Raw genomic sequence first — 21,266 nt, 5'->3', positions numbered from 1 at the left:
GGCTGAGAGTGCGCTGGTGTGCCAGCGGCCTTCGAGCACATGTATGCATCTCTGTGCTGATCCGAGGGCGCCTGTGTGCACACGTGGGTGTCTCCAAACCAAGCCCATCCTGTCCCAGTGTGCACGTGCGCTCAGAGCGGTGCGTGAAGAGGTGGCCGTGGCCACATCTCTGTCCTGGGCCAGCGAGCACTCCTGGGGCTTGACCAGGTGTGTGTGTGCGCGAGAGAAGAGAACGACGGCCTCTCTCGCTAGCCTCAGTCCTGTTCAATTATTCAGCAGGGCCCCTTCTCCGGGAGGAGGGAGGAGGGAGGGTAGGAGAGAAGGAGGAAGGGAGTGGGGGGAGGGGCCGAGCAGGGGGAGGGGCGCGGGCGGGGAGCGCGCGCCCGGGCGGAAGGCGCGCGCGCCGAGGAGAGGCGAGCGCCCGGCGGGCTAGCCAGGTGCCGCCGCGGAGCTGCCCAGCGCCGCCCGCAGCTCGGGAGCCGCTCGGCCCCTGCGCCCTGCCCCCCCTCGCTTCCCTCCCCTCCCTCCTCCTCTTCCTCCCTCCCGCCCGCCCTCTCCCTTCCAACCCTCTCTGCCTCTCTGCTGCAACACTCCGCTGCCTCCATCTCTCCGCCGAAATCTCGCAGGCTCGCGCCTCTCCGAGCTCAGCCCGCTCCCCTTCTCTCCTCTCCCTGCAATCCCCCTCACCCGGATTTGCTTCCCTTCCCCCTCCTGCCCCCACCCCCTGGCCGCTCCTTCCTTCCCCGGCCTCTGTCGGCCTCGCGCTCCCCGGGAGCCGGGCCTCCGTCCCTCTCCCCTCCTGCGGCCCGCAGCCCCCCTCCCGGCCCGCGCGGTTTTTCCGCAGGATTTCCCCGCGCTCCCCGTCCCCGCCCGGCACCATGCCCCCTCCCCCGGGGCGCTGACGGCCCTCAGCGCCGCGCGGACCCGCGGCATGCGGGGGGACCCCTAGCTCCTCGCGATGGACCCAGGCGTCCTGAACCTCGGCGTCGCCGCCCCGCGGATCCCGGATTCCCCGGCGGGCTCCGGTTGATTTCGTTGGCTCGGGACTGAGGCTGGGGCTCTGGTTTTCCTTCTCTTCACCTCTACCCCCCTCCCCGAGCTCGGAGCCGGAGGGGGGCTTCGCGGGGCTGCGCCGCCCCGCGTCCCCGCCCCCAGCCATGGGGCTGTGAGGCGGCCGCCCGCGGGCCGAGATGCCCCCCGGAGGGAGCGGGCCGGGGGGGTGCCCGCGCCGCCCCCCCGCCCTGGCCCGGCCCCTGCCGCCGCCGCCGCCGCCGCCACCTCTGCCGCCGCTGTCGCTGCTGCCGCCGTTGCTGCCGCTGCTGCTGCTGCTGCTGCTGCTGGGGGCGGCTGAGGGGGCCCGGGTCTCGTCCAGCCTCAGTACCACCCACCACGTCCACCACTTCCACAGCAAGCACGGCACCGTGCCCATCGCCATCAACCGCATGCCCTTCCTCACCCGCGGCGGGCACGGTAAGTGGCGCTGCGACGCCGGCGGCTCGGGCCTCCGGATGCACCGCCCAAGCCCCTGCGGCCGCACCCCGGCTGCAGCCGAGCCGTGCCTCCCCCTCACCGGTCCCCTTCGTCTCTGCCCCACCCTTACCTCGGGCTCCGCCGCCCCAGTCACCATGCTCTCCATCACTTTGCCCCTTGCCTGTCTTCTCCCCCTCGTCCCTGTCTGCTTTGTTGCCCCCTCCCTGCTCCCCTGTCCCCTCGTTCTTGGTCCTCCCGCTCTTACTGTGCAGCCCTCCCCTCGGTTCTCTTCCTCATCACCTCCATCTCTGCCCCATGCCATCTCTCACATCTGTCTCACCTCCACCTCTGCCGCACCCTCCCTCCCTCCCTCCCCATTGGTGCCCCCATCCGTCACCTCTGCCTCTGACATGTCCCATGGCTTGTTCCTTCATTTCTGCATATGTCTCTTTTACCTCTGTCTCTGCAGCAGCCTTCCCTTCTTTTTCTGTTACCCGACTTCTGTCACCTCCCAAACCTGTCCCCGTGTGCCCACCCTGACGCCCCTTATCTGGCAGCACCCACACCACCTCACCTCTGCTGTGCTCCCACCTCTGACCCCACAGCTCTCACCGAAGGAGCCCCAGCTTCTGTGCACCCAGGCTGGCTGTTACTGCCTGTATGGGTCCTCTGTCAATGTCCACTCACTGCCACGCTTCTCCCAGTCCCTCACAGCCTCCCATCGCCAAGCCCTTCCTTCCCTCTCAGGCCCCTCACTTGTCACTTTGTATCTTAGACCCCTAGGTTCTCCATATGCCATCCCTTCCCGTCTCTGTCCCCCATCGCTCTACCACAACTTTCTTGCTCTTTATTTCCCATTTCCTGCTGTGTCTGCCCCCTTCCATTTTATTTTACTCTGTGTCCCATCATTTTTCATCTCAGACCCCACGGTGTCCCATTCCAGAGCTTCCGTCACTTATTGTGCTGTCCAGGCTGTTCATCACTTCCCTACGCTTTCCACAGGGCAGCCCTCGCCTCCATCTGCATCTCTACCTTTCGCCTTCGGTTTCCCATCCCATCCTGCCCTCCCGCTGTCTAACTCCTGTCTTCCTGTCATCTCCCATCTCTGTGTCCTCTGTCCTCTCCTGCCACCTCTGTGCCATCACTTCCCACCTGGGTGCTCTGGCACCTCCAGGTTCCCATCAGCTTGGCGGTGACTCCTGTGCCCTCTCCTCACTGTGCTTGGGTCACGTTCCACTCTGGCAGGGCGGCCTCTCGCTTCTGTCCCTCCGTCCCTGCCCATCCCGGGTGCTCAGCACTTCTTTCTTGCTTCTCCACCTCTCTCGTGGTTTCATTGTTGCTCCTCCACCATGTTCTCCACCTGCACCTGCATGCCTCCCAGGCTGCACCCTCACTGCCTCCATTCCACACCCGGTCCAGCCTCCCTGCTTGTTCTGCATCTGTCGGTCCTTGCTACCCAGCCTGTGAGCCCGCATAGCACCTCTAGTCTTTCCACCCCCCTTTCTGGCCTCTTCCCTCTTCTCCTACTTCTGCTTCTTGTGCCTCTACTTTTGTTTCATCCATTCCCCAGGAGTGGCCCCTTCAGACACCCTTCTTCATTTCTTACTTCTCTGCTCTCTGACATAGCTTCCCTGTCCAATCTGTCCCTGTGGTGTCTCCCATGGAGTACTCCCAGCTTCTCTTACCCATGTCCCCACCACACACCTTGCTCCTAATCTGAAACCTCTCTCCCTCTTCAGGATCTCTCTGGCCCTTGTTACCTCCCTGCCCCTCTTCATTGTCCTCTTCTGGCTCTGAGGTCATGGTCTCTCTGGGCACCAAGGCAAGGCCCAGAGGGTGAGGCAGGCAGGAGGAGCCAGGTGTACTGGGGAAGGGCTTTGCAGGGGGAGAGGAGGTGAGAGAGGAAGGCAAGGAGAGAGAGGTGCTGGCCCAAGGATGGAAGAGGGGCTCAGGAGCTGGAGGGCCCAGGGTCGGTCAAGGAGCAGGAGGTGGGCAGAGGGAAAGAGCATGGGCCAAGGCTTTCCTGGCTGTGCAGGGCGTTCCATCCTCTCACAATTCTAGATCTCCCAAAAGGCTTCTCCGTGGCTTCCGGTGTGCTGCAGGGACACATGTGGACAGAGCTCTGAGGGGGAAGGGGGAGGGATGTTGGTGTTGGGACTGCAGAAGAGAGAGCCAGTTGCCCGGCACCTCAGGGAAGTAGAGGAGCTAGACAGTGCCACAAAACAGTGATGGAAGGTGGCTGAAGGGGGAGGGGAGAAGAATCCTGAGGGGTGGGGCAGCTGAAAAGAGGGAGAGGGTCTAAGGAAAGCCAGAAGAGAAGCGGGGAGACCCCTGTCTTGGGTGACCCCTCCCCATGGCAGGAGCTGACAAGACTGGCTTATTCTAGAACTCCAGGCTCGCTGGGCTGGAGGATGGGCCAGGCTTCCCTGCCATGGTGAGTCTGTCTCTTTTCTACCCTTGGTCTCCACTTGCTCTTCTTAGAGTCTTCTCCAAGAAGCTGAGTTTCTCCACGCCTTTGCCCCTTCTCTTGCTGCGCCCCCCCATCTCCACTCCCAACCTCAACCCCCTCCTCTTACATAATGACCCTCCTGCCTCCCCCGACACCACTAACACTTCTGCACCTGATGCTGCTCTGAGGCTTGGAAAGATCAGCACCCTTGGGTCCTAAAAATGGACTCAAGAGGTGATGCTCTGCTGCCCCTCGACCCTCCTCCTCCTCACTTCCAGTTCTAGTTTTAAAGTTTTGGCACTCTCAGCTCTCAACATTCATTTCTGGGACCCCCAGGAGCCATGAAAGGAGGATTTAATTCCAGCTCAGTTCCTAATCGGTAGCGTCCACAGTTTCTGGATTTTTCACCTGTTTATGAATGAGTGGGGCATGTATTTTGATTCTGGACATGGATGTGTTGACATGGGTTTCAGACTGGATGGTTTCTGGCCAGGAGTGGGGTTAGGAGTTGAAGGGATGTATTCTGGGATTCTGGATCAAGATGGAGCTGTGCTTAGGGATCTGGACCTGTGGAGAACACATCTCTGGGTTGTGGAAGTTCTCACAGAAGGATCTGGTGTTGGCTGTGAGCACTAGGATTCAGGCTTTTTTGGATCGTGCAAGATATTTTATCATTTCACAGTTCTATATCTTCCAGAAGGTTTCCATCATGGCTTCTGATGTGGCAGGGACACAGGCAGAGTCTGCACATGTAGTTTTAACCCTGGGGGGAATCACTGCGTGGGTGATTTTTACACAGACTGATTATGTTTGAGTCTGGGTTAGGCCACTGTTAATGGCTGGTTGTGGGTTTTTTTTTTCTTTGTAGAATACAGGTGTGTGGAGATTGTATGGAAGGTTCTTGATCCATTAGGATGTTTTACTGAATTAGTGAATTTTTGGGTCTAGGAGGCCTTGAGGAGACTGTTGTGTGTGGGCAGGAAGAAGGTGCCAACCCTGGGCTTGTGGCATCATCTCTCTGGCCAGGAACTTGGGTGTCATATTTCCCAAAATATTAAGCACAATTCAGTTCACTGCTGACTTCCTAGGGAGGTGCAGAACAATTGTCCTCCACCATCCTTGGGCCGCGTTTAGGCCTTGATGTCAGGCTCCTAGATGAAGGCCTGTGTGCTGGGTTGCGTGTCTGCTGGAAAGCCTCTCTCTGGGGGACCCCGAGGCAGGGGTAAGGACAGCTTGCTGGGACCTGTGGAGGCCCCGCCTCCTCCACCTCCCAGACCCAGACCTCTGTGCCCAGGGGCGGCAGCCCAGGAGAGAAGTGTCTCCCCCGAGTAATTACTGCCGCCCCAGCCCAGTAATCCATTCATCCTTCAACTCTTGGGCCTCTCCGCCGGGCCCCCCTCCCCAGTGTAATATCCGCCCTTCGTCTTTAACAGGCCCAGCCCGGCGTAATAAACTGGCTGCAGTGTGCGAACAGCTGGTAATCAGTCCCGGGGGAGCCCCGGCCAGGGAGCGGGGCGGGCAGTGGGAGTCGTGCGAGCTGCGGGCCTTGGAGCCGGGCGTGGCCCCTGCCCTTCCGCTGCCCGCCACGCGGGTCTTTGTGCGCTTACCGCCGCGTGTCCGGCCGCGGCGCCTCTCGGGTCGGGGGTCTTCCTTTCCACGCCGGGGCTTTGTGTGCCGCTGGGCGCGTCGCCGTAGGTGGGCGTGGGGTCTAGCGTGCGTCACTGGTGAAGTGTCTGCTGTGAGGCTTGGGCACGCCTCTGATCCCGCTGCCTCCCTGCTGACCGACCCGGGTGTTCCAGGCGCGCGCCGGGCTCTGTCCGCGGTGCTGAGCTGCTTGGGCTTCAGTGGGAAACCGCGGAGGAAGGGCCTTATTCCCCTAGACCTGGGGGCCTTGGAAGCAGACTCCAGGTAGATAGGGTTCCTTTCTTGGTGTGAATGGGCCAAGTACCCAATAAAACCCTTCTTTCCCTCGGAGGTCCTGGAGCCCAGAGATGAAGCTGCAGCTTGCGGTGAGGAAGTGTAGGGGCAAGGGCCAGTGTCTCAGCTTCCCTGACCCCCCAATTCGATGTGCAGCTTGTGAGTGGAGAGGGGAGGGAGGACCCTGGGTATTACGGTTGCCATGGAAACAGCCAATTTTCCGGAGTGCTGCAGTGTTGGAAGTGGAGAGAGAGACTGTACAGGCTGAGGCCTAGCCAGGTTTGGCCTCCACACCCCACCCTGCCTTTCCAGGCAGGTGACCTGCATGGCTGAGGGTGGGGTTTGTTGTGTACCCCACAGCTGGCCAGCTTGCCGTCATGAACTCAGGGCCCAGCCTGAAGGTTCAGCCTTCACTACGCTACTGTCAGGGCCCTGAGGTAGAAAGGACACCAGGGTCTGGAGTGGCAGAGCTGAGCTCCCTGGCTGCTGGGGCTGCTGTCCTAACCACAACCTGGAGTGAAAGGTCAGTGATTAGACATCCAGGCATTTCTTTCCTGTCTGCCTTCCCTTGGGGGTCGCCTCTCACTGTGGCCTTGTCCGGGAAGGTGGGATGCTGCAATGTGGCAGGTGACCTGGGGAACAGCAGAGGCATTCATGGTTCCTACTTCTTCTACCTCAGCTCCCTGCAGAGCTCTGCCTCCTGGGGACCCAGGCAGCAGACTTCCCCTCTCTTGTCAGCACTCCTTTCCACTTGTGGACAGTGCTCCCTGCTCAAGGCACTCAAAAGTCTCTCCTCCTGTAGAGCTCACTGGGTAGAGCCCCCTTTGGACTACCTGAACTACTGAGGATCCTGAGTACCTGAGCTGAGAGACCTCCCCAGGTGCTGGAGGAGACCCAGCTGGGTGACATCTCAGCAGCAGGTTTACTATGGGACAAGGCTGAGGCCCTTCAGGAGATCCTGCCTCCTCTGCTCCCAGCTCCTGCCCAGGGCTTCCTGCCCCATACCAGAGCTGTCCACTCATGGGGCCATACTTCTCCCTCAGTGTGCTCCCAGCTTTTGCCCTCAGGCTCTATCTGATTTTCTCTTCCTCTCTTTGGCTAAGTCTTCCCTTGAACCTCTCACCCCTAAGAAGTGCTTTGAGAGGAGTTGTTAGTGGCTAATTATTTAATTAAGCATTTTATGAATTTCATCTGCTCCATTTATGTTCTAAAGAATGCAAGATTGTTCTCTTCCCTCCCTTCTCAGCAGGCCCCAGAGTACTAGTCCTCTAGGCCTCCCAGACAAGGCTGCCTTCCTAGAAACTGGGTGACCAGCCCCCCCACCCCCACCCCCAGGGAGCATAGTCAGCCGCAGGAGGGAACATGGCGACTAATGGGGTTTATTTTGGGGCTGAGATCGTTAGGGACCTCACACCCGCCCCCAGCAGCCGGATGGTGAAGAGGAGAAGGAGAAGGAGAAGGGGAGAGAGGGTGGAGTGGGGGAGGGTGGGGAGAAGGAGCCCACGTCTGGGGCTCCCACTCTCCTGCTTCTCTCATCTACATCCCTCTCTGTCCTCTGTCCATCTGTCTCTCTGCCGCCTTCCTCTGGCTGGCAAACCTCCTCCCTTTATGGCTGTCTCTTTCTTTCCAGGCAGGGCTCCAGGACTCCCTGCTTTGGGGTCCCAGGAACCCCTGCCTGAGGGGGAAGCATCGAGTGCTGCACAATCCAGGAGCATTCCCAAGGGGCTGCAGGGGACCTGGAGGCAGATCTTGGCAGTGAGTCAGAGCTGCCCACAGCCCTGCTCATCTTCCTGCCATCGCCTGGGGCACCTTCTTGTCTGGGTACTGCTCAGCTCTGGCCCTCAAGAAGCACACACCTTGAATCTGTCACCTGTGCCAGCCTCAGGAGAAGCCAAGCTGGTCAGAACCAGGTGCCTAGGTCATTTCTGCTCAGGGTCCTCTTGTCATCTTGGTCACCTTATGCTTTTCTGGGCTTCTTCTGTGTCACTCTCTGTATTACCTCTCCGTTTTGCTGTAATTAAAGCTAGAATTCTTGATGAGGCAGCTACATCTGTCTATGCGCGTGCACAGCCTCTTGCCCAGGCACCCGCCTGCCAACTGTTCTCTAGGGCTGCAGGGCTGGTGACTGCTGTGGGCCTCACAGCTGAAGCCCCCCACTCAAACCTGTTGTCCCCATGTTCTGGCCATAACCCCAACGACCTACTGAGCTTACTCTATCCTGACATCATTTCTCCCTGTCTCCCTTTCATTTTCTCCACAGCTGGGACTACGTACATCTTTGGGAAGGGGGGAGCACTCATCACCTACACGTGGCCCCCCAATGACCGGCCCAGCACGAGGATGGACCGCCTGGCCGTGGGCTTCAGCACCCACCAGCGCAGTGCTGTGCTGGTGCGGGTGGACAGCGCCTCGGGCCTCGGAGACTACTTGCAGCTGCACATTGTAAGGACCCTCGGCCTGGCCAGCTCTGGGACCCCCCAGCCTTTCCCTGCTTTCAGTCTGCTCCATCTTCCATCCAGTGTGATTGCTACCTCCAACCTTTCCCTTGTTCCCTGGTCCCTGGGGCTTCTACTTCTGAGACCAGTCCCTCTCCTAGTCATCCACTGAGACTCCCAGAGAGCTGCCCCCTTCCTCTCCCCCATTTGTAGGTCCCTGCATGCTGAGACCATCTGTGTCTGTGTCTTCCCACATGGTCCAGAGACTCCCCAGGGTTTCCAGGCCATTGTCCTGCAGCTGTCGGAAATGTCCCCACCTTTGTGGCTGCTGCTGGGCTGTTGCTTACTCGCTCTGAGACCACCTAGGGCAGCCCACCGTGTCCTGTGCCTGTTCCTGCCCCTCCTTCTGACTCCCTAACTCCCAGCAGCCTGCTTCTGCTGCTTCATCTTGCCTTCATACCTTGCCCCTGTTCTGTCCCCCATATTACCTCTGTTTCCATGACCTTTATCCTCCCAACAGCCCCCTTACTAGGCTACCCCTCCTCTCTGGCCAAGCGATCTCCTCCTTGACTTCTCCTCCCAGCCCCATATCCCTATCCTAACCTGCATCCTGTTCAGCTCCGCCTTGCTCTGTCCCCCATCCCATTTCCTTGTCTGGACCCCCTCCTTGACCTCTGCTCCCTCCCAGTGCCTGTTGGAGCCTTCACCATGTCCGTAGCTCCTTGCCTCAGTTTCTCATCCCGTTTTATTCTAGTCTTCAGGTGGCCCTGTTTGTTTCCTGTCTTCTAGTCCTGCCCCACACACTTCCCTGTGATCTGTGGCCTTGCACCTTTCTCTTCCTGGTCTTAGCCTCTTCCCTGGCCCCCAGGCAGTCCAAAGTCCTAGGTCTCTGATCTCTACATTCTAGCCCAGTGGTGGCATGTGTACTGCAGCGGCTGTTTGTGTCATTGAAGCTCCAAAAGGCTTGCTGCCACTGACCTAGCCCCTTTCTGCTGTCCCACTCCCCTGCTGCATTCCATGTCTCGGTCCTAGCCAGACCCCTGAGCTGTGGGGCAGAGCAGGCTGTCCAGACTGTGCCTGAAAGTTCTGGGTGGGGCACTTGGGCTTTCAGGAGGGCAGCGTTGGAGGGCAGATGGGACTTCAGAGGAGAGGGGTTGTGTGGGCTTCGAGCCCTCCCCAGTTCTGGAGGTTGAGGCTCCAGGCCTCTGTGCCAGACATGGCTTCAGAGCCCTCCCCTGGCACCAGCTGCAAAGCGACAGGGTCTCATGTGAGCATCCCGAGCTGGGTGGCAGCAGCATTTGACAAGGCAGTGTTGACAAGGGTGGGACCAGGTTGGGGGACCTGGTCAGGCTTGGGGAAGAGGCTTGGAGTTCTGTGCCTGTGAGGGGCTCTAAGTGTGAGCGGAACCTGTTGTGAGAGACAGTGTGGCTGTGGATGGCAGTGCGGTGGCACTGGCATGGTGACTATCAGGAGAGACAGCTGTGACTATAAGTGATGGAGAGAGATGGTCCAATGGCATCTGAGCATGTGGCAGTACACTCGTTCCCCTGAGGAGTGGTGCCTTCTATGGCTTCTGGCTCCTGTCCGTGGTAGGGTGCAGCTGTGTTTCCCGGTGTCCTGCTCTGTAATCAGCGCTGCCGGTCCTTTCGTCATTGTCACGTCAGACCGTGCACGGCTTTAGAGCAGATGGTCCGGCTTTGGGTCGGAAGAAGCTCTGCACCTTCTTTGCTATCTCTGTGCAAATAGAAACAGCTTTCTGAGGCTCAGTTTCCCCAGGTGTGCAGGAAAGTGGGCATGGGGATGCTGGGCCGTTTAAATGAGATCACTCATGTAGAGTGCTCAGCACATTGTCCTGCCTACATGAAGTCCCCTGTGTTCTGGTCATCTGTGGTCAACTGCTCGGACTGTGTCTGTGTGCTGTGTGTCTCTGAGTTGTGGGCTTAGGATCAGGTGCTGGATGAAGCCTTACCTGGTGCAGGGGTATGGAGCAGCAAAGCCCCTTCCTCTCCTTGTGATGCATCGGCTCCCACTACCGCGTCCTTAACAGCTCTCAAAGACTGGGGAGGCGGCAGCAAACTAAGAGAAAGGCAATTTGACGTTTCTAATAAAGCGTCGCTCCACTTTGCCAAATTAATTTTGACTCCCATAATTATTTGCTGTAGGAGCGGCCGCGTTCTCCCCACCGCCGCCTAATGAGGTAATTGGGGAATTAGGAATTAATGACTTTAACAGAAGTGACAACTGACTTCACATCGGGAGTGGCTCTGGGGAGCTGTCTTTCCCCTGGAGCACACAGCTCTGAGCTTGGCTGCTTCCTAGGAAACCCAGGTGTCCTGTGTCCAACCCCCCTGGCTGGTCCTCTGCCAGGCTGCAATGCCCTTGACCACTGTACCTGCCTGGGTGGAGCCTGGTGGGGAGGAAGCCCTAGAAGCATCCAAAGAGCTGCTGCTATTCTGAGTGATATCATTACCAACAATAGTAACGAGGAGGCTCTGCTGTTCCTTTCCCGTGTGTGGGGAGCAGATGATGAACTTGTCTCCCTGGGAATGTTGTCAGTCTGTGGGTGGAAGATGGGGAGAGCTTTGCTAATCCTTTTTGCTAGGCAAGCCTGGCCTCAGTTTCCCTGCTTTCCCGCACATCTTAGTCTGCTTTAGTCACTTTTTATTCCTGGGATGGTATAGCCAATACCTGCAGCTTAAGGGACAGGTTTGTTCGGCTCAGTTTTAGTCCATGGTCATCTGACTCAGAGGCAGGAGTAGGACACCAGAGGGACAGAGCAGAGAAAAAGGGGCTCAACCTAAGGAAGCCAGGAGGCAGAGATCTAAGGGAGAAGTGGGGGACAAGAATATACCCTCCCAGCTCCCCACCCCATGACCTGTCCTTCCCACCAGGCCTCATCTTCTAACAGCGCTTTCAGCCTGTGGAACTCATTGGTGATAAGCATGGTGCCCCACGATCCAGTCACCTTCCAGCCGTGAGGCTTTAGGGAACATTTAGAGCTAAGCTTTAACGCTGCATCTGATGAGGGCGCTGAGTGGGTTATAAATGTGTACATGTGTGACTTTCTCAGGTTCCAGACCAGGGTCTACAACTGGACCCCACCAGGGGCATGGTGGAACCATAGCTCTGCCCCCTGCCCTTCCACTCTCTGCCAAACCCCAACCGCTGCCCCAGCTGTGAGCTATTCGTGCCCCTACCCTCCATGCCACCAGGCCCTGCGGTTCTGTTCTGTTAGATACTGTAGCTGACAGTGGAATGGTCTCTCTTCCCTAGATCAGACTGGGAGTCTTTCTGGGATCCAGGTGGCCAGAGGGAGCCTTGTGTCTGTTCTGTGTGTGTAGGCGGCTGGGCCAACTCAGACCACGTCAGGAATGGATGAGCAGAGGAATGGAGTAGGGGCGCAGGCTCAGGGTGTGCACCTTCCTTGGGCCTGCTCAGGCACTGTGGAGGGTAGGATGTTTCAGAAGCCTCTGGCCCCGTCCCCAGCTCTTCGAATTGGTGTCTTCCTAGAGTAGTGAGCAAGGGAGCAAGGGCAGTGGCTTCCGAGTCTGGGCTCCTTTCTCATGAGCTGAGAGACTTTTGAGATGTAACTTAACCTCCCTCCCCAGTCCTCAGTTTCTCCCAGGGTGAAATGGGGTGCTATGAGCTTTTCAGAGAGTGGCCTTGGGGTTGACCAGGACATGTGCATGAGGGCCTGGCACTTTCTGGATCTCAGCACAGCTCTTCCTCTCACTCCAGTGTCACAGGCAGAACTCCTCCTATGCTAGATCCTGAGTGGCCTCTGTGGAGTCCTTTTGGGCCCTGGGCCCCAAGCTTGCTCAGCCTCTTTGCTTGATGCCTGCTAACCTCAGTCCTTGTCTGTCCTCTGCCTGTCCCTTCCCAGTCTGACCCCTCTTTGTTCTTTCTATGATCTTCCCATGCCCCACCCACCACCCAAAGTCCAGACCCCCCCAGCTCCACCCCATAACTGTGGAGAGGTAGACCCCTCCCCATATTCAGAACTGAGCATGCTGGCCTTAGAGGATTCAGGAGGGGCAAGTGGGTGCTCTGATGTGGGGGTGTTCCCCCAACACTCCGGGTAGGAGAGGTTGGGGGCCATAGGTTGGAGTCAGGGTCTGGTTTTCCTCTGAGGCTTCAGTGGACTTCTCTGTTGGTTCATCCATGAGGGAGGCTTCTACCCTCTGAGACCGACATTGGTCTCCAGCTGGTCCCACATTCCTGACTGGGCCCAGTGGGCCTTCCATGGTGCAGAGGCTCTGTAAACACTTGTGAATATTCTGGATGAAGCAAAAAGCAGACGATAGAGTAGATGAACAGAAGGGACCTGGGGCCAGGCCCTGTACCCCATGGTAGCTTCCCCAACCTCTGAGCTTCGGGTGATTCCTTTGCCTGCACATGGGAGAGGGGTGAGCCTGCCCACCTCCTCAGGTCCTCCAGACCTGGGAAAGGGGCATTATAAAGCTGTAAAATGCTGTGGATCCAGGCCACTGATGGCCACAGGGAGAGTTCTAGGAGCGAATTGTTGTTCTCTCTCCGTTGCTGAGCTCTGCCTCCCTGTCTCCAGGACCAGGGCACCGTGGGGGTGATTTTTAATGTGGGCACGGACGACATTACTATTGACGAGCCCAACGCCATCGTGAGTGACGGCAAATACCACGTGGTGCGCTTCACCCGAAGCGGTGGCAACGCCACTCTGCAGGTGGACAGCTGGCCAGTCAATGAGCGGTACCCCGCAGGTAGGAGGCGCCAGGCCCATGGAGCAGGCTCAGGGGCGGGGTGGGCGGCTAGCTTCTGGGTGTGGGGCAGCGCTGTGGGAAAGGACAGGGTGGGAGGTGGCAGGGTAGGGTTGTGGCTAAGGGAAAATTTGGATTTGGGGGGCAGAGTGAGATCAGGGTGGTGATGGGAGCCTGCTGGGTATGGCTCAAGGGGAGGGCCCAGTTTGGGGTTTGGAGAAGAAGCCAGGGGAGAAGAGAGTTCTGTGGGACTGAAGAAAGGGTGAGTTCAGAAAGGAGGACAGGCTTGGAGAGGCTGCAAAGACCTGGGACGGAAGGTCCAGCAGTAACATTAAAGGCATCTTGGCAGGAGACAGAGCTGTTCTCAAAAACAGAACCAAGGTCTTTAAAAAGAGCAGGTCAAGGACCCTATTAGGGGATGGACATACAGGAAGACAAGTAGCCATGGAGACCTGGAGAAAAGGAGCCCATTGTTTCAGGAAACAAGGGACTTGGTGGAAGGGAAGGAGCAACAAATGACAGTGAGAAAGAGGGTCACGTGCATTCAGCATTCTTCCTTGACAACCTAGGTGTCAGGGCCTGTGCTAGGCCTCAGGGACACAGAGGTGGGCAGGACCCAGGGAGCCATGGGAGCCCATCAGGGTGATAGCTAAGAGAGAAAGATGTGGAGGTGCTACATGCAGAGCCAGCCAGGGAACAAGGAGGTGGACGGAGCCCAGTGAGTGATTGAGGAAGCGGGGGAGAGCCCAGCGGGGAGACGAAGAGGGAGGAAATAGAAACACTGCAGGGAGAACTGCAGGACACAGAGCTGCTGAGATCCAGGCTGGGCAACCTGCGGTCACACACAGGACCCACCTGAGGGGCCACGGGAGCATCTGTGCTGCCCTGTGCTGACCTGGAGGCGCGTGGATAGCATGCACACCCTTAATGCTCACCCACACTGGACAGAGGCCTGTCCAGGACCACAGCTTCCAGTTTTGCAATTTTGCCTCCAAACATTATGAGCCACCCCTGAGAGAATGAGGCTCACACAGTCCCCTAGCAAGCACAGAAGCCAATGTGCACACAGGTGACAGCAAGACAGCACCTCAGCAAAGGGTTGCTAGCTTAGGTCTTGGGCGTGTGTGGGATTACTCGCTCACCAGCCCTCCTACATGGAGCCCCTGGATTCTTCTCCTCCAAGCAGTCCCTGATAGTCAGGGTTGGGTGGGATGACACTCAGATATCAGACGTCACTTACTCTCAAACAGACACGTACCAGGGCAGTCTTTATAGCAGTGTGACACTGGTCTGTGCTGGATAGGGCTGGACTTAGGGGCAGGAAGGCCTCACCATGTCAAGCCGGAATGATGTCCAGACCTTTAAACTTTGGAGCCCAGAAGGCCAGAGGGATCTGGAGGAGTTTCACTGGCCTTTGTCTATCTGCTCAGGGGGCCCTAATTAGGACTGAGGAAAGGCTGTCTGGTGCTGCCTGGGTAACCTGGGGACTGCTTGTGTTCACTGCAAGGGCAGATCCTGATCAACAGCAGCAGCAGGCCAGGTCAGCATTTTTGGGGGCTCAGAGAGTGGGCCTCCCACCCCCTACTCCTTAGGGAGCACAGAGACATAGCCCATGGATTCCCAGTCAGCAGGACCTGGGTTTTAATCTCATGTCACCTGGTGACAAGCTATGTGACCCAGAACCCAGGACCAATCATCTGCTGTCTGAAACTCAGTTTCCACCTTTGAACCATGCTGTGAGAATTCTAAAAATCTGAAGAAAGTGCTAGAAGGATATTGTATAGAGGAGATTCTCAATAAACAGGGCTTTTGTTATAATTTTTATATACCCAGTCTCCCTCCAGTGAGACATATGTCCCTTTTTCCTGGCAGGACACACACACACACACACACACACACACACACACACACACACACCTTCCCTCCCTGTTTCTTGGGGCTGGAGTTCCAGAGTGAAGGGGGAAAGGCAGGTATCCAGATGGAGGAAGCGGTGAGATTGGAAGTGGGGGAAGGAAGCTGATGAAGAAAAGCTTCGGGGCTGGCAGGACATGCGGATGAGGGGCAGGAGTGGAAGTGGGTCCTCAGGCAGAAGTGAGCAGGCACCTGGTCCTGGCTGAGAAGGACTGGCACCCTGCAGTGTGGCTGAGGGATGAAGAGGGTGAAGGGCTGGCCTGGGCAGACTGGGGCAGAGGCTCAAGGGTGTCTGCAGAGGCGGAGCCGGGAGGGCCTTGGAGAGAAGGTCCCGCAGCAGGCAATAGCTTCAAGGTCACCAGAGCGAGGAGGCCAAAGTGCCTGACTGCAAGAGCAGCAGCAGGGTCAGGTTTGAGTGGATTAAGGCAGAAATGGCTGGTGGGATCAGGGTTCGGGAAAAAGTTGGCAATAAGGGGCAGCTGGGAGTTGAGTGCAGATGATACAGGGAGTGGCAGTGGCTGGAGACAAGGTTTAAATCTCACTGTTAAATGTGTGTGCTGGGTGACCCCTTAAATGCCGCATAAACCCCGCTTAACCCATCCCTCCCACTTTTAAACTGACCTCTAAACCAGTAACCAGCTGGGCCACCGGAACCAGGAATGCTTCCCGCCCAATTTAAACCTGCTAAATGTCCCTCCCCACTCCGCTGCCCCACTTGGGGATAGCAAGGACGAGGGGTCTCCACCTCCTGACCACATAAACCTGCCTAATTTCTGGCCTTTGACCTTCCAGCTGTCTTTGCTTTAAGTCCCTTTCCTTTCCTTCTTTTTCTCTCTTTTTCTTTGGGTGGGGCTGGCTCTGGATGGGAGCCTAGGGAGGGGGCCCTCCTGGAGAAGAGGGACCCAGCATTTCTTTTCATTGCTTCCCCCTCTTCCTGTTGGATGTTGCTGCTTACTCTGGGTCTCCTGAGAAATGCATAGTTACTTTTCTAACCCTTTGGACTTCACCGCCTGAGAAACCTACTGTCTTTCTAAACTTTTCCAAGGAAACTTTGATAACGAGCGCCTGGCGATTGCTAGACAGAGAATCCCCTACCGGCTTGGTCGAGTAGTAGATGAGTGGCTGCTCGACAAAGGTAATTAACCAGAATTAATTAACTAATTAACCAACTAACTTTAAAAACATGATCTTAAAGGTGCAGAGCTCTCCCTTTCCCCCTCCGTGCCTTCGCCGTGCCCAGCTCCCAGGGCGGGGACTATTGTCCAACCGTGATGCTCCTGTCCCCTTCCTAGTCAGGGTCCTATGTATTTCTGATCTGGGGTTTGGGGGCAGGGGTAGAACTCTTCTGGACCAAAGAGGGGTCTCTCTATCTTTCTGAATCTGGGCTCTGACGAGGTAACCCCTGAGACCCTAATTTCCCCCAGAAATTAGGCAGGTTTAAGTGGGTAGAGCCAAGCCCCTGTGTCCCTGTCTAGCTTGGGGTACTGTGAAGCAGAAAGGCTTTGGAGAGCAGGGAGAGCTGATCCAGAGATCCCAGGAGGACTAGGCCCATCTGAGCGCCAAGGGAAGTCCCGCTGGGAAGATGCCCAAGAGAACCTTTGCAGGCCGCTCCCTCCAGAATGGGCCTCCCTCAGTCCATTCTGAGAAGGCCTCTTAGAAGTCACGGGGGCTAGGAAGATGCTAAGAGGTAGGGAAGACCATGGTCTGGTCAGGTTTCTACCTGCCAGCCTGAGGAAGACAGAGTGGGTTCCCTGTGAAGCCCCCACATGGCAGGTAAGGCGCTGCTGGGTGAGAAGGAGGAGGAATCTTGTCACCAAGAGAAGGGCCAAGGGCAAAGCCATGGGATTCCCATTGGAGGAGGGGCGAGCTCTGTACCTCTAAGGCTAAACTCTAGGGGGGAGCAGAACTGTTAAACCCCACTTAACCAGCTGATAACCGTGCTTTAAATGTCCACGGGGCCTTCCCCCAATAAACCCCCAAATGTAACTTCCAGCCCCATGCACCAGCAGGGGCCTAAACATGCTGATAACCAGATGTGATAAATCCATGACAGGACAAAAAGTTAAAGGGACTATAACAAACATCGCTAAAACCTACAGCCCCCAGCCACACTGGGCTGCTCTCTCCAGCGGGGCGAACTTTAACCCTTTGAGGCAGTCATGGTGGGTGGGGGGAGGGGCAGGGGCCACAGGGACCAACTTTGCTACAGTTCTGTGGCTTCCTCTCCATCATCCACCACGCTCCCCCAGAATCAGAGAGGCCAAGGAAGCAACCTGGGCTGAGGCTGGGACAACTTGTGACCCTAAGGGTAGGTAAGGAGAGCTGGACAGGGGGACAGGGGGAGGGAAGGTGTGTGCACTTCTCCTCAGGTCTGTGTTTGCTCTTCTAGCAGATGACAGACTAAGCTTCTCAAAGTGGGAAAGGTGTGGCCACAGCCTAGTATGTGGCCCCTGTCTGAGTCAAGTTCTCTTCTCAGTAGATAGGGATGGTTACCCTGGCTCAGCCCACCTCACAGACACACGGTATAAGAACAAGAGAAATGAGGACAGGAAGGTATTCAAGTTCTTGGAGGGGTAGTGTACTTCACTATCAGGATCTGGCACCCGGTAGGTGCTTGGTAGTTATGGATTGAATCCATTTTTCAGTTCCAAAACGTGTTCTGTGAAACACTTCTGTGAGACGCTTCGCTGTGTGGTAAAATGAGTTTGGAAAGTGCTGAGTCTGGTTTCTTCCTCTTGGAGATGCGGGAGGACTTTAGAGTTTCATGACACCTCTGACAAAGCCTCTTCAGTGGTGGCCGGTTTGCCTTCCAAATTCATTCACCCGCAGACACCCTCCTCTCCTTGGGGTTCTCACAGTTTTCATGCCTAGGAATAAATGTGGACACAGCGAGTCTCAGCGGGCTCTCTGGGCCTGCTATCTCATGGTATTCCTTACCTTAGAGCTGCCACCCCCAGTAATGCCCTTCCATGGGCTCCAGCTCCCCTGTTTGTAAGGGAGCCATGCTTCCTCTTGTGCAGGCGGGCAGTAGAAAGGCGCTGTACAGGAGGAGATACTGGGCAGGGACCAGGGGAGACTGCCAGTGGCCCAGGTGGGTGGCTGGGTGTCCCCATCTTTCCAAAGAGGGCATGGGTTCCCAAGTTGGACTGTCCTCAGCCCAGGTATGGGGAGCAGGGCTCGTGGTACCTAACTAAACCAGATCTTTAACGAGGCACTAACCAGAGGCTAACAAGGGCTAAGCCAGGTCTTAAACTCCCAGCACCAGCAGCTGAAGTTCCGGGGAAGAAGGGGGCAACGCTATATAGTCGGTGTGCCCGACCCCTCCCCACCAAAAAATAAGCAACACCAAAATCAAAGTTAAATCTAAACTTAAACATAATAAACATCTTTTCTAAAAACCAAACCAAAACAACAAACTCAGAGGGTTAAACTGACCCCCAGATCCACTAAAACCAAAGTGAACAGCCAAACCCCACGCAGGTGGGAATTCTGAGGTGTAATACTGCCTAGTGCGGAGTGAGATTGGAGCTGGAGTGGTTTTTTCGGCTGTCAGTGAGCGAAGCAAGGTCCCTTTAACGTTTTCCGTTTCTGTGCTTGCACATCCAGGTGGGGAGGGAGCTCTGCTAGCCAGGGGCCTGGGCCTGGCAGTGGCTGGGCCTTGGCAAGGGAGGAGGAGCGCAGGTGGCTGGCGGGCAGGGGCTGCTCGTGGGCAGGGAAGCCTGGACCGGCCGGGCAGGGCCACACTATGCCCACCTTCATCCTGCCTCCTCTGCTCACCTGTGCCGAACACCGAGGCCTGGCAGTGCACCTCTGCCTCTGCTGCTTTGTCTCCACTGGCTGCTGCCTCCAAGGGCCCCATGGCTTGGGGCTCACAAGGGGTGGGACATTTGGGGAAAGGATGGGTTAGAACTGAGGAAACAGGAGGGAGAGGGGAGATGGCCCTGGAGCAGGAGCAGAGTGTGGGACAGGAGAAGGTGGGGAGAGGGGGTGACCAGTCTCCCTTTCCCAGCCCATGTTACCCTGGGACCCTCCCTGCTGGGCTCCCACCTGGCTCGCCTAGTGGCTGTAGTTGACAAGGACTTTCCCTTTGGTTGTCTGCCCCTTCCTCATTTCTCCCCGCCCACCTGCTGGCTTTCTCTTCCCATCCTTTCTCTTCCCTTGGCTCACCTCTATTCTATCCCCACCTACTTTCTGGCCTCCTCCTGCTGTCTGCCCCCTCTCTGTACCCCTCATCACCCTCCCCCAGGACGCCAGCTGACCATCTTCAACAGCCAAGCTGCCATCAAGATTGGGGGCCGGGATCAGGGCCGCCCCTTCCAGGGCCAGGTGTCGGGCCTCTACTACAATGGGCTCAAGGTGCTGGCGCTGGCCGCCGAGAGCGACCCCAATGTGCGGACTGAGGGCCACCTGCGCCTGGTGGGGGAGGGGCCGTCTGTGCTGCTCAGTGCAGAGACCACGGCCACCACCCTGCTGGCCGACATGGCCACCACCATCATGGAGACCACCACCACCATGGCCACCACCACCACGCGCCGGGGCCGCTCCCCCACACTGAGGGACAGCACCACGCAGGTGAGACCCCTCCTAGCTTTGGGCAGAGGCTCAGGGTGTCCGGTGGGACCCTGAGGACTGTAGTCCTTGCCCTTCTGGTTGTGGTGATGGTTTAGGTGATGGAGGCAAGGTCACTTTCCCGGAAGCGGCCTTTACTCTGGTGACCAGGGATGCTGTTGTGTGGAGGTGGCCTTTATTTCTGGAATTGGAGGGAGTTGACAAGGGAAAGGCATCTGCCCCACCTAAGAGAGGAGGTCTAGACCAGGGCTAAGGGTGGAAACATCTCTTCCGATCATCACTGAAGACCAGGGCCAGGGCCAGTGCATGGGCCGGGTGTAGGGATGGGTGTGTCTGCACGGCAGCATCTTGGGCAGAGGTGACAGGCTGCAAGGACTAGACACGGCACCTGGCAGGGGATAGCCCTTCTCCAGAGGCTGGTGGGGGCTGGGAGCAGCCTCTGCTTGCTTGCTAGCATCTTGTCATAGGAAGGGCCCTGTGCAGGTTCTTTGCCCTCGTACATCTTCTCCATGTGATCCGACGTGTTCTTCACACTTATTGGGCCACAGAGTCCTTCTCTGGTGTCGTGCAGACAGTTTCCCTGTGATTTTCCCTCTGAGAGGCTCTCCCCACCTGCTCAGGTACCACCTGGGGCAGATCAGGCCCAAGTGATCTGGGAGAGCCAGGGGAGGCTGCACTAGGGGAGCAAGGCTCCAAGGCTCCAGGTGGGTCTGACTTTCCTAGTGGCCAGAGCCTGTGGAGTGCGTGGTTCTATCGAGGCTGGGCTGAGTTTGTCGGAGACCTCACACTGGACCTGTTGACCTTGCTTAGCCAGCCTGTCTCCACGACTCCATCTTGGTGCCCTGGCTGTTTCTCTAGGTTTGGAGGAGCCTCTGTCCTCTAGGATACAAGAGAGATTGGGGGTGGCTGTGAAGACCTGTCCTTACCTCCAACACCTATCTGCCTTCGCTTCTCCCTCTAACTGAGGAGTGGGATCCTTGTTCCCAAGGCCCCCCTTTCTGCCTGTCTGTGCTGCAGGGAGCCTGGGATGGGGCCAGCTAGCTGAGCCCGCTGGGAGAGACAAACCTGTGCCCTTTCCTCTGCCTTCACTGCCCAGAAATCTGCAGGGACCTGAGTGCCCAGGGACCAGACAGCTGTGGGCGAAAGGCCTGGGTTCTACCCATGGCTGGCCACTGCCATACCCAGTGCCCTCTGATCTCAGTGGGAGGCGGTGGGCAGACTTTCCAGATGGAAGGGAGGATGGGGGCCCGAGGGTGAGGCTGGTGTGGGGGTGGTATCAGAAGATAGGCCTGGGCAGGAGGCAGGGCGTGGCCCTTGCACCTCTCCCACCCTGTGCCTCTGCCTGCCCTTCTTTGCCAGGCCTTCTTCTCCCCATCACAATGTCTTAGAGCTCTTCCTGCCTGAACTTTGGGTCTCTACCCTGACCCCCTTGAAAACTTCCTCCCTCTCACACTCACTCATCTCCAGGATTCTCTTTCTTTGCAATCAGGAGGAGAGAAAATGCTGACAAAGTCGACTCTTGTTGTCATGGCAACCACAGCCCTAATTATTGTGTGCAGCCCAGTTCTCTCCTGGAAGGGGGTTGGGAGAGGGATGAGGGGTGATGGAGTGGTGAAACTGGAAGCCCCTCCAGCTCCTGTCCCCCTCTGCCCATGCGGCTCTCCAGAGGGGCCCCTGTGGCTTGCTTCGTTGAATCACCTGCCCCTGCCCGAGGCACCTGGGCCCCCATCTCCCATCCTGGAGCCCCACATCTAGCCTCCCATCTCTTCATTTCCTGGAAGT

General features: G+C 57.5%; 1 protein-coding gene across 37 annotated transcripts in view; it reads left to right on the top strand.

Annotated features, from left to right (window-relative positions):
• Nrxn2 (neurexin 2) overlaps window positions 1–21,266 on the top strand; it is a 106,702-nt gene that overhangs the window by 71,038 nt on the left and 14,398 nt on the right. For 24 of the 37 annotated variants that reach the window (XM_063227442.1, XM_063227433.1, XM_063227432.1 and 21 more), the window contains 4 exons: window positions 8,097–8,278; window positions 12,836–13,007; window positions 15,961–16,050; window positions 19,162–19,487. In XM_063227442.1, coding sequence (XP_063083512.1) covers window positions 8,097–8,278; window positions 12,836–13,007; window positions 15,961–16,050; window positions 19,162–19,487 — 770 coding nt within the window. Of the gene's footprint in view, window positions 1–431; window positions 1,471–8,096; window positions 8,279–12,835; window positions 13,008–15,960; window positions 16,051–19,161; window positions 19,488–21,266 lie in introns of those variants that run through there. The other 13 variants (XM_063227464.1, XM_063227461.1, XM_063227446.1 and 10 more) reach the window with 5 other exon arrangements.

Source organism: Cavia porcellus, unplaced genomic scaffold (assembly GCF_034190915.1).
Source record: "Cavia porcellus strain 051 isolate PalLab524CR breed Dunkin Hartley unplaced genomic scaffold, mCavPor4.1 scaffold_17, whole genome shotgun sequence".
Classification (NCBI taxonomy): domain Eukaryota; kingdom Metazoa; phylum Chordata; class Mammalia; order Rodentia; family Caviidae; genus Cavia; species Cavia porcellus.
This window is presented reverse-complemented; position numbering and strand designations above follow the sequence as displayed.